General features: G+C 59.6%; 1 protein-coding gene and 1 long non-coding RNA gene across 2 annotated transcripts; both read left to right on the top strand.

Moving 5' to 3' along the window:
• Positions 1-997: 997 nt before the first annotated feature.
• On the top strand, positions 998-5,122 carry LOC135315056 (uncharacterized). The gene is made up of 3 exons (XR_010374509.1): positions 998-1,065; positions 1,474-1,606; positions 4,865-5,122. It is a non-coding gene; the product is annotated as an uncharacterized LOC135315056 (long non-coding RNA).
• A 2,482-nt stretch (positions 5,123-7,604) lies between these two features.
• SIX1 (SIX homeobox 1) lies at positions 7,605-10,817 on the top strand. Its single transcript, XM_064460994.1, has 2 exons — positions 7,605-8,450; positions 9,486-10,817. Exons 1-2 carry the CDS (start codon positions 7,891-7,893, stop codon positions 9,772-9,774), a joined length of 849 nt encoding a protein of 282 aa, XP_064317064.1. The 5' UTR covers positions 7,605-7,890; the 3' UTR covers positions 9,775-10,817.
• The last annotated feature ends 578 nt before the right edge of the window (positions 10,818-11,395 follow it).

The raw sequence follows: 11,395 nt of genomic DNA on the forward strand, positions 1-11,395 counted from the left end.
AATTTAACGTAATGTGTCATATATTTCCAAACACAAAATATATTGGGTTTGCTTTTTTTTCTGCTCTTCAGATGAAAGAAATACAACTGCACAGCTGTGCTTTTCTAAGATCCAGTGGCACGAAACCTGAAATACCCCAGCAAGATTCAGGAGCGAGAAGTTTGAATCACCATGGAAGCACGACAGTTTTGAAGGTCTATGAAATTGTATACTCGGGTCTGAGAAAGGTAAACTTCACCGTCTGGGCAGATCTGCTGATAGAGACAACTCCTTTTCTCTTGGAAAGCTGCATTATATGTTGTTTGAAAAAATAATCAGTCGTTAGAGACAGTTTTATGCTGGGAAGAGAAAGGAGAAAAAAAAAAAACAACAGTGCTGGGAGAGACTTTCTGTAAGGGAAAAGGAAAGGCAGCATCAAAGTATTCCCTTCGTTTCAGTGGTTCCCTGCAAATTCAGGAGGCAGAGAATATGGGCTGAGCATCTCTCAGGGCCAGACAGAGCAAGGCTGGCGACGCTGGAGGCATATGGAGACCCACCCAGGGCGCAGACAGAGCGGAGGACCCCCAGACCTCGGCTTACGCAAGGTGACCTTTCCCCTCTCTAAAATTTCAAAGCTGGCGTTGCCGGCGCTGAACAGACTGTGTGCCATATGTAACATGACCTCAGCTCCGCTCTGCCAAGCCACTGATGGCATCACTAATGAGAGGTGAAAGGTCCCTTTCTTGCAGCTCGCTCAGAAACCCACCGAGGCGGCGGGTGCGGGACGGGCCCCCCAACCCCTTATCCCCGCAGGCAGGCACCCACTGCCCTGCTGCAGGGCCTGGCCGCCCTCCCAAAATCACATGCGCCCTCATCCAAGGGGTTGAGGGTGCCTCTTCCCTTGGCCCAGTCTCAGCCGGCACAATCCCCCAGCACAGCAATGAAAATATTTGTTCAGTGCCCGAATGCAAAGCGCGTAGGCAAACAGAGCCCAGTATGGAAATCCTGCCCCGTCCCTGCTGCCGCCCTGCCGACCCCGGGCAGCACCCGCTTCCGAGCACGGATTATGCCCTTTGCATTGCCCAGGTGGGGGATACGCGTTAGGGCTTGAAGGTGGTGTAGGGAGGGGGCGGGCATGAGATACACAGAAAAGGGCCGGGTTTGCACCCCCCCATCACACTGGGACGAGGCGGCCGGGCCTCGGTGGGGGCCCTGTGGGAGGGGGTGAGGGGCTGTTAGGGCCGCCTCAGTCCCCCCGAAGCAGGGTCACCCTGGGCTGTCCCCCACGGGCAGGGGCAGCAGATTGGGGGGGGGGAGCGTGGCAGCCCCCTTTCAAATCAGCTCTTTGGTTTCTGAAATTTTAAATATTTTTGCAGCGTTTTGCACGAAAACCATTGCAACATCTTGCAGAAGAAATCAACCACCACCGCGCTCCCCCCTCCTTTTTCCCTTTTCTTTTTTGGCAAATATAGAACGACTGGGGGGGTTTTGCAGGTTTCCCGGTGTCCAGCGCCCCCCTGCCCCAGCCGTCACTAAGGAAGGGATGGAGAGGACCCGCTCGCACGCCGCTCCCGAGCACCCGCCTTCCCGCCCCGGACACGCGTGGGGGAGGGCCGTATGCTCTCGGGTGGGTGTCGCTGATGTGTGTGGGTGGTGCACGCGTGGGTGGGGCGCGGACACGTGGGTGGGTAGGTGCACAGAGCGCTGTGGAAGCGTTCACACGGCTCGGTGCGTGTGCCCACGGGTGTATGCCAGCACGTGAGTGGGTGTGCGCGCGGGGGGACGGGCGCGTGCACGCGGGGGTGCGGGCGGGGGTCTGCAGGCACACGCGGGGGACCGTGCACACGAGTGTCTGTACGCACGTGGGAGCGAGTGCGTGCGTTCGTGGGTGAGAGTGGGCACGCGTGGGCGGGTGCACGCGGGTGGGCGTTGGGGTGTCAGCACGCGGGGAGGGCACGCAGGTGTGCGTGCACACGGGGGGCGGGGTGCAAGGGTTGGCTGGGTGCGCACCCGAGCCTGTACACGCGAGTGGGTGTTGCAGCGTGTGCACGGTGTGGGTGCGGGCGGGGGGTGCAGCGCCGCTGGCCCGGGGCTCCCGCCGCCCCCTTCCCGCGGCTCCGAGCAGCGCGCAGGATTCCGCTGGCGGCCCCTCCGCGCCTGCGCTTTGTCCCGCGTGGGGCTGCGAAGGGCTCCCGGGGCGCGGAGGAGGCGTCCTTGGTTCCTTTCGGTTTTGCGAACGATTCATTTATGGCATATGTGGCACTGCTGAGGTGTTGCGAGGAGACCTGCCCCCCCCCCACGCGGTACACTTATCCCACATGCGGCCGCGCTCCTGCCTCCCCACGCAGGGCCAAACCCGCGGGGGAAGGGTCTGCCCTTCAGCCTCGCTGCTTTTCTGCCGGGGATTAATTTTTACATCGCGTCCCGGCCTAGAAATGTTAAATTATTCGTTTCAAATACTTATTCCCTCCCCGCTCCCGGAACACTCTCATTTCACAGGAGCGCAAACAAAGCTGCCCACGCGTGTTGGGTGCCGCCGGGGCATATGCCGCAGAGGGGCAGGAGGGGGGCAGCCAGAGCGTGTTTTTTTCTCCCACGGAGGAGCCGCACCTCGGGGGGACGGGGAAACAGGGCTGGATCCCACGGCAGCCCAGCGCGGCCCCGGCCTCCCTCCAGCCGCGTTAGCTTATTAAAAAAAAGAGAGAAAAAAGAAAAATAAAAAAAAAATGGCCAGGAATTGCAATTATCATTGTCTCGGGTTACGGCAAATGCCATTATGCTGAGAAATGGGAAGGAAAACAATGCCGCCAAAATGCGAATCGCCTCGCTAATAACGCGCCGCTGCTGTGCGGTCCCTGCGCGCCCGCGGGGGGCTCCCACTCCCCGCGTGGGGGGGGCGGGGGGGGGGGAACGGAGCCCCCCAGCGGCACCGCGGGGTTTGGGGAGGTGCGAGGGGATGGGGAGTTCCCCTCCTTTGCGTGGGGGGACGGCGGCTAATGGGGGGAGCTGCCCGCCCCGGAGGTGCGTGGGCATCCGGGGGTCGTGACACGCACACGGGCGCGAACACGCGGCGGAGACGCAGCGTAGCCGGTGCCGGCTGGGAGGCAAACGGGCAGGCTTTCCGTGCAGAAAAGGAGTTAAACCCCGCCGTTGTCCTTTGATTTAGGGAACGGCTCATCCAATTCAGTTCCAGCTTACTCAGGGGCAGACTGCCTCGCTCGCTCCCTCTCTCCCCACACCAGCCCAAACATCTTGAAGTAATCAGCAGCTGAGAACGGAGACGTCCCCCTGGCATCTCAGGTTAAAGAAGGAGGTCCAGGAAAATGTGGTAGAGCCATTACAAGAAACCTGAGATGCATTCATCAGAGACTCCAATTGCCATCGCATTAGGATTGATTAGAGACCAGCAGTACCGTAATGACCCGGAAAGAGGGGCATACGGGGATTATTAATATCAGACTTCTTTAAAAAAAAAACATATATGAGGGGAAAAAGAAGGAAGGAGGAGGGAAAATTAAAAAAAAAAAAAGAAAGAAAGAAAGTAAGAAAGAAAGAAAGAAAAAAAAAAAGGAAAAAAGGAAAACAAAACCAAGGCGCATCGCGGGGCTGCTGCTCATACGCACTTACCTGAGGAGCACAGGCACCGGCCAGCAGCAGACGAGAATTTATCTAACTTCTGGGGAGCAAAAGGCAAACAAACATGGGGGAAAAAAAATCGAACACTTCTGGACCCCCTGAAATCGCCGGCTCCCAAGCACCGAGCCCCTCCAACCCCGGCGGGGCGGGGGTGTGTGTGTGGGCGGCCGGGGGTCCCGGACCGAAGGAAGCCGGTTCCCGGGCCGGCGACAAGAAGGACAAGTTAAGGAGCCTCCAAAGAGGAGCAAGGAGAGCTCGGTGGCTTGTCTCCTTCTCAGTTCCCTGCGCCAAAACAAATCAGCCCCTCCTGGTCTCGGTTTAAATGTAGCTCACTGGATAATTAACTCCATCTTTCCAGCCCTGCTTTAACTGTTTATTTAGTGTCACCCCGTATTACCATCACTAGCACTTTCCTCTGAACAGGAGGAGCTGGAGGGTTTCACCTCCCAAAAGGAAATTCTTCGTAGCTTAAAAGAATCAGCATCCAGGAGGTACATTAGGGGAGGGGGGGAGGACGGGGAGGGGGGTCCTACGGCAAAAGCCGGAGAAAATAAGGGGGGGGCAGGACACGCCACAGGGACAGAAAGATGGATCGGCCCTCGGAAGGAAAAAAAACCCAACGCGTGATCATCTCTAATCCTTTGAAAAATGTCCCGGTAAGTGTGAGAAGAAAGAGCCCTTTGTGCCCTGGGGATCGCCCCGCCACCTCGCCGGGAAGGTCTTATCCTTATCCTTGTCCTTATCCTGCCCCACCATCCCATGCCATCCCAATCCATCCCATCCCACCCATCCCACTCCATTCCATCCCAATCCATCCTGTCCCGTCCCTCCTCCGGCAGCCCCGGCCCGGCCTGACCCCGCGGGGTGCGGGGGGACCCCGGGGCGGGGGGGGCACACACAGGGACAGGGCCCCCGCCCCACGGCCACCGGCTTTGTTTTTACAGGTGTCTGGAGTGCGATTTACCAACAAGTAATTAAAGGTCGCACCGGTTTGCAGGCGCGTCGGGCCAAAGGCTCCTGCAGGAGAAGAGGGATGTGTGTGGAGGGGGACTTGTCGTTCCTCATTAAAAAATAGAGTAATAAAGGGGAAGAGAGGGAGAGAAAGAAAATACAAATCCTTTATTGTTGGGGTATGAGCGGGGGAAGCTGGCTGTCTCCTGCGCCTCGCATGCGGCGGGGAAGGCAGCGCGGATCCGGTATCACGTTGCAGATCCTCACTCGAGATAACGAAATGCGATCTATTTTTCAGAAGAGCAAGTGGATGGGAAAGGAGCCCTCTACAACACAAACCTCATTGACTTAATGGGTCGGTTTTGGGTTTCGCCTTCGAAAGGTTCGGGAAGGCGCAGCGTTGTGTTACTGCCCCGCCGGCTCCCAGCCTCCAGCCCCGGTTATCGCCACGCCGAGACTGGGCTCCGGGTGGGGGGGAAAGCCTCTGGTTTTATTTTGTCGCGTTATTTGTTTCCCTCAGACCCCCACGCTTAAAGAAAAAAAATTAAATTTATTTTCCGTTGGGGAAGAGCTTTATTTCTAAGGTCGGGGGGTAGATGGGAGTCGCGTTAGGGTTATTTTTGCCGCTTTGTTTGGGGTTTTCTGGCGAAATCGAGGAAAACCCGCAGAGCATCGTGTGGGATCCGCCTCCACCCCCGCTCCGCGCTTTATATCCCCGCATCGAATAAATAAGGGAATAAAGGAATTTCCCCGCGCAGAGGGAGCCGGCGGCTGCCCCAGGCAGCGCGGCGAGGCGCGGAGGCCCCCGCGGGCGCGGAGGGGCCGAGCCCCGGCCCTGGCCCCGCAAAACACACGTGGGGGGGCGAAGGTAGGCGATGTGCCCGGGTGGAAGCGGGGTGAGCCCGCTGGGCTGCTCCTCTTCTGCCGAAAACCAGCCCACGGGAAAGCAGCCGCCGGCGGCTCCGTGCCCTTGTCTTGTTATTTAGTAATTTACTTATTTGTATCTGCCTTTTTTTTTTTTTTTTCTTTTGGATAGGCTCGCAACTATTTTTTCTGGGTGATTTTCAAGGACTAAATGGGATGGGGCCGTTTGGGAATTCATTTACCTCTTTCCGTGGTTTAAAATGAAAGATTTCCAATTTTCAGGAAAACCAAGCCCCGGGCAATGATTAACACTGCCGCTGAGCCGCTCCCCGCCTGCAGAGCGTTACTCCCAAGTAGACCCCGGCGAGTCTGTCCCCTCCTCGTGTGAATTTTGGTGGCACGGAAGGATGAAGTCCCGCTCGGAAATCGCGGAGAAGCCGCGGCTCAGCCCTCGCCCGTCCCTGTCAGCCCCGCCGGGAGCATTTGCTTATTCCCAGCAACAGGGGTGTTTGGTTCGGTCGGCCTTTTAAAGGGGGAAAAACAAAAGTAAAAGAGGAGAAAAGTGAGGGCAAGAAAACCGCTCTCGTAAAGATGGCAAGGAGCTTCCTCAGCCCCGCTTCGCATTTGTCTCCTCGTCATTCTGAAGACCTCAGGTCCGTGCTGTTCCCGAGATGAGCACCTTATTAAAACAAATAAACAAACAAACAAACAAACCAACAAAAACCACCGTTAAAAATGATAACAACCCAAAGGAGGGACGGGGGAGCCCATCTCTCGGGCTGGGCAGGGCACTGCTTCTCCAGGACGCGGCCGCGGGCGGCTGCGAGCCCTTGCGCTGTAATTCTGCGCACTTGCTCCAGACTTTAGGGTATTAGTTGATTTTAGAGCCGGGTTTAAGGCTCCGTTCCGGTCCCCACACAGCTGCCTTGTCAATAAGGATCTGTTCCAAGCAGACATTCCTTCTGGGAGGACATTGCAGCTCTTTAAGACTTCATCTGCAACATCATAAGTACTAAAATAAAATGGCAAGGGAAAATTACCAGACACATGGTCATGGGATATGGAAGCGCCCTGACTCCAGCGTACATAGTAAAGGCACTGTCAGACTGGGTGGCAGGGGCTTATTTTAAACAGCCCCGAGACACGAAGGACATGGGGGAAAAAAAACCCAAACCAAACCAAAACAATCCGGATTTAGGAAAATATCGGGACTGGCCTTTCCCATATCGTATCGCGGGCAGGGAGCGGGCAGCGGGAGGGCCGGCGGCCCCGGCTCGGAGCCCTCCTCCGCTGCTCTTAACTTGGAGCATTTGAAGTCAAATAAATCCGAGTGTCTTTAGTGAAGACAAACGGGTTTTAAAGAGCCCCGCGATGGTTATTAGCATCCGCGGAGAGAACTCGTTCTTGAATCAAAAGCGTTCCGGAGTGTGCTTAAAATACTGGTTTCGACTTATCTAATCAAAGATAAATACTGCCGTAAAGACACCCTCTTCCCACCGCTCCCCTGCCCTTATCTCACCGCATTGTCCTCATCTCCCTGCCCGTCCCCGCTCCCGACAATACAGCAGCTTTGCTTAGCCAGCCTAATTGTTTTCTAATTTTTTTAAATAATTGCTTTTGAGCGAGGTGTGCAAATGAGGATTAGACTAATTAAAGCGCCGCCGGTCGGTGCAGTTTTGCCGCCCGCCGCCTGCGCGGCTTCTGGGGGGGCTCCGCGGGGCCGCCCCCACCGGGGAACCCCCCCCCGTGGCCAAGCAGGGAGGGGGCGGGGGGGGAAAGGGGGGCGCAGGGGCCCCGCGTGTTATTTAGCCGTTCGCTAAAGCATTATTTATTCATCCCCAGCATTAAGGTAATTAAATACGGGCTGGCTTGGCAGGGGACGGGGGACGGGGAGGGGGCAGGAGTTGGGGGGAGAAGAGTGGAAGAAAGCAAGACAAAGTGCGCCGGCAGCGGCTCCCCCCGGGATGCGGCGGGGCAGGGGTGCGGGGCTCCCCCCGCCGGGGCCGCACCCGCGCAGAGGCGGCGGCGGCGGGAAGCGCAGCCGCGGCGGCGGCAGCGGCCGAGGCCGGGGCCGGGGCCGGGTCCCCGCCGGCAGGCCCCGCCCGCCCGTGCCGGGGCCGGGCTGGGCTGGGCTGGGCTTGGCTGGGCCGGGCCGGGCCGGGCCGGGCCCAGCCGCGGCGGGGGCCGAGCCGCGGGCGCCCAATCAGCGCGGCGCGGGGGCTCGGGCGCTTTAAGCGCGGCGGCGGCCGAGCGGGGACAAAGTCCCCCCGGCGCCGCGACGAGCATCCCCACTCCGGGGCCGGGACCGGGATCGGGATCAGGATCAGGACCGGGACCAGGACCAGCACCGCGCCCGGCGGGCGGCTCCCCGCCGCCGCGATCCCGCGGGGTGCCCGCAGCCGCCTCCTCCTCTTCCTCCTCCTCCTCCTCCTCCTGCCGCCGCCGCCGCCGCGCCCGGCCATGTCGATGCTGCCGTCGTTTGGCTTCACGCAGGAGCAGGTCGCCTGCGTCTGCGAGGTGCTGCAGCAAGGGGGGAACCTGGAGAGGTTGGGCCGGTTCCTCTGGTCGCTGCCGGCCTGCGACCACCTGCACAAGAACGAGAGCGTCCTGAAGGCCAAGGCGGTGGTGGCCTTCCACCGCGGCAACTTCCGCGAGCTCTACAAGATCCTGGAGAGCCACCAGTTCTCCCCCCACAACCACCCCAAGCTGCAGCAGCTCTGGCTGAAGGCGCACTACGTGGAAGCCGAGAAACTGCGGGGCAGACCCTTGGGCGCCGTCGGCAAATACCGCGTCCGCCGAAAATTCCCTTTGCCCCGCACCATCTGGGACGGCGAGGAAACCAGTTACTGCTTCAAGGAGAAATCCCGGGGCGTGCTGCGGGAATGGTACGCCCACAACCCCTACCCGTCCCCCCGGGAGAAGCGGGAGCTGGCGGAAGCCACCGGTCTCACCACCACCCAGGTCAGCAACTGGTTCAAGAACCGGAGGCAGCGGGACCGAGCGGCGGAGGCCAAGGAAAGGTACTTACCACCCCCCTCCTCCCCATCCATCCCGTACCCCCTTTTCCCCCCCCTCCACCGTACGGGGGTCGACCGGGAGCCCCGGGAGCGCGGCCAACACCCGGCGGCGGATGGGATGGAGCGATGAAAATACCGCTCTCCCTCCAAATCCCTCTTTTTAAATTATTTCCCCCCCTCCCCAAACCTCCTTGCGTGTCCCGTCCCCTCCAACCCTTCCCCGCTCCGTGGAAGCCCAAGTGGGTTTTCCACCCGAGACCCACCCCGCTCTTCGCCTCCCGACCCCACCTGCCCGGGGGGAGCAGCGAGCCCCTCTGCAGCCCCTCCAGGCCGCTCCGCCGCCTTTGTTCGCTGCTCGCCGCCCCGGGTAAACCGGGAGCGAGGCCACCCCGGAGCCTTCTGGGAAGCGGTCGGGATGCCGGTATTACCGGGGATCGGGCAGGGTAGCTCCGAAGCCCGGAGGAGGAGGAGGAGAGAGATGCACCCCGGGGATGGAGAAGGGAGGACCCGGGGGGACACCGCGATGGGGACGCGCCGGCCGGGCCGAGCCGCGGCGGCCACCGGGGCGACCTCGGTGCTGGGCGGCGGCTGGGCCCGGCCCGGCCCGGCGGAGCAGGAGGGCATCGCCCCGCTTTTTGTCTCCTACAACAACCTCCCCACCGAGATTCCTGGCGAAAATCCCGCACCCTGCTCCTCCCCGGGCCGCGCTTTTTTTTGTTTGTTTGTTTGTTTTTAATTAAAAAGAGAAAACTCGCCCCCCAAAATCCCTTCCTCTCCTTCAACTTTCCCTCCTCACCTCAATTACCGGGCTGTGCGGTGTACACCTATTTATAGGAGATGAAAAGAAATGGGGACGATCCGTTATGAAAATGTTAGGCGTTATTTTTTTTTCCCCCGCCGAGAAGCATCTGCTCCCACGGTGAACTAAAACACCAAGGATTTACCGGGGGCATCAGCACAGCGCCCGTCCCCGGAGCCGCCCGCCCGCCGTAACATCCCCGTTGTGGGGTTTTGTTTTTTCTTTTTGCCTTTCCGCAGGGAGAACACGGAAAACAACAACGCGGCCACCAACAAACCGAACCAACTCTCGCCTCTGGATGGGAGCAAACCCCTCATGTCCAGCTCCGAGGAAGAGTTTTCTCCTCCCCAAAGCCCGGATCAGAACTCGGTCCTGCTCTTGCAGGGGAACCTCAGCCACGCCAGGAGCTCCGGCTACTCCCTGAGCGGCTTAGCCGCGTCCCAGACCCCTCACAGCCTCCAAGGCCACCAGCTCCAGGACTCGCTGCTGGGACCCCTCACGTCCAGCCTGGTGGATCTGGGATCCTAAAGGCCGGCAGCGGGCAGCCGGAGGATCGGGAGAGGAGGTTCTGCTCGGGGACAGAGGCTCTGGGTTGTACATAGAGGACAGCACCCGGGTTTACAGCTCACTCGCTGATTCTTGACGGGACTCTCGGCTCTTTCACACAACCCCACATCGGCTCCTGGTCCAGTTCCCCCGCCAGCGTCTCCCACTATCACCACGATTTTTAATTTTTTTTTTTCCACGTAGCCAAATGCAGAGAGCGGCAGAAACCCTCAGCCCTTCGAGTTCAAACGAGCCGGTCCCAGTGGGAATTACAAAAAAGAAAAAAAAAAGAGAGAAAAAAAGGAAAAAAAAATCCCAGTCCCAGCTGGATCTGATTCCACCGAAATAAATCGCAGCGCCGCAGGCGCGGTGGGGCGGGGGTGGCCGGGTCCCCCAGCCTCTGCCCGGCCGGGTCCCCGCGGGGCCGGCGAGGAGCTGGGACGGAGGCAGAGGGAGTGAAACGCTGTACCGAGCCCGGTGTCGTAGCGGGAGGAGGGAGGGGAAGTTACGTTTACAGTTTTCATATTTAGACGTACCAGAAAGATTTCGATGTAGTTTAAATTTAAAAAAAAATAAAAGAAAAAAAAAGTAAAAAAGAAGGGGGCAAAAGCTGCAGTATTAGGATTTTAACAAGTGCCTATGTCTTATTGCGGCTGTGCGAGGCAGTCGGTGAGCCAGCTCCCGTGGGCCCGAGGTCCCCGGCGTCCTTCTCCTCCGGGGTGAAGTTCATCGATGTGGCTAAAAATGAGGATAATAATAATAATAATAATAATAATTCGACGGCCGTTTCCTCCTGAACGAGTATTCCTCAGGCTGCCCCGCCAGCTCCGCGTTGCCTTCTCTGTCCGTCCCTGCTCGCCGCCTTCCTCCTTCGGCTTGCAGACAGCCCGCGGACGACGCTGTCTGTCTCGAGTATTTGTTACCATAAAAAAAAAAAATCGCATGTGCTTTCAGGTTTATTTTCTATTGTACCTAAACAGTCTAAATTAAACCGCGCTGATGGCAGAACACCCAGGCTGCGCTTTTCTTTGCAGGGGCGAGCCCCTCTGCCCCGCTCTTAGCCCCCACGCGACGTGGCTGCATCGGAGGCGCTTCGCAGAGGGGTGGCCAGCCGGTGCCTTCTTAACCGAGGAAGGAAAAGGGGAGAGGGGACCCACTGGAGCGGCTCGCGTGGGGTCGCCCCGTGGGAGCCGGACGCCCGGCCGGGAGGGAGCGGCTCCCCCCGCCGCCCCGTCGGGGCCTCGCTGCGGCCGGGCCGCTGGTGCCGGTGTCCCGGCCCCCCCCCCCGGCCCCCCCGTTAGCGTTTTGCATCGTTAAGTGCGTGTTTATTTAAGTCGCTGCCGTGTTTATTCTCGGGGTCTTGGGCCATGGAGAAATGTCACCCTCTGCAGGAGGGTCTCGCCCGGCCGGAGCGCTCCGCGTCCCGCCCCCGCACTCCCCAAACGGGCCCGCGGCACCCGGACACGCTCCAGAGCCCCCCCTCCCCGCGGATCCGTCTCCCCACCTCGGCTCCGGCTGCGGGGGAGCCGGGGGGGCCGGTTTCCCTCCTCCCTCCGGCCCGGCACCGGCCGCCCCCTCCGGGCGCCCAGCCCGGATCCCGCCG

The sequence above is a fragment of the Phalacrocorax carbo genome, chromosome 9 (genome assembly GCF_963921805.1).
Source record: "Phalacrocorax carbo chromosome 9, bPhaCar2.1, whole genome shotgun sequence".
Lineage (NCBI taxonomy): Eukaryota > Metazoa > Chordata > Aves > Suliformes > Phalacrocoracidae > Phalacrocorax > Phalacrocorax carbo.

Bases quoted from the DNA above. Each gene is read 5' to 3' on its own strand.
- SIX1 (XM_064460994.1), top strand. From the start codon at position 7,891: ATGTCGATGCTGCCGTCGTTTGGCTTCACGCAGGAGCAGGTCGCCTGC. The intron at 8,451-9,485 runs GTACTTACCACC...GCCTTTCCGCAG, and splicing joins GCGGCGGAGGCCAAGGAAAG to GGAGAACACGGAAAACAACA.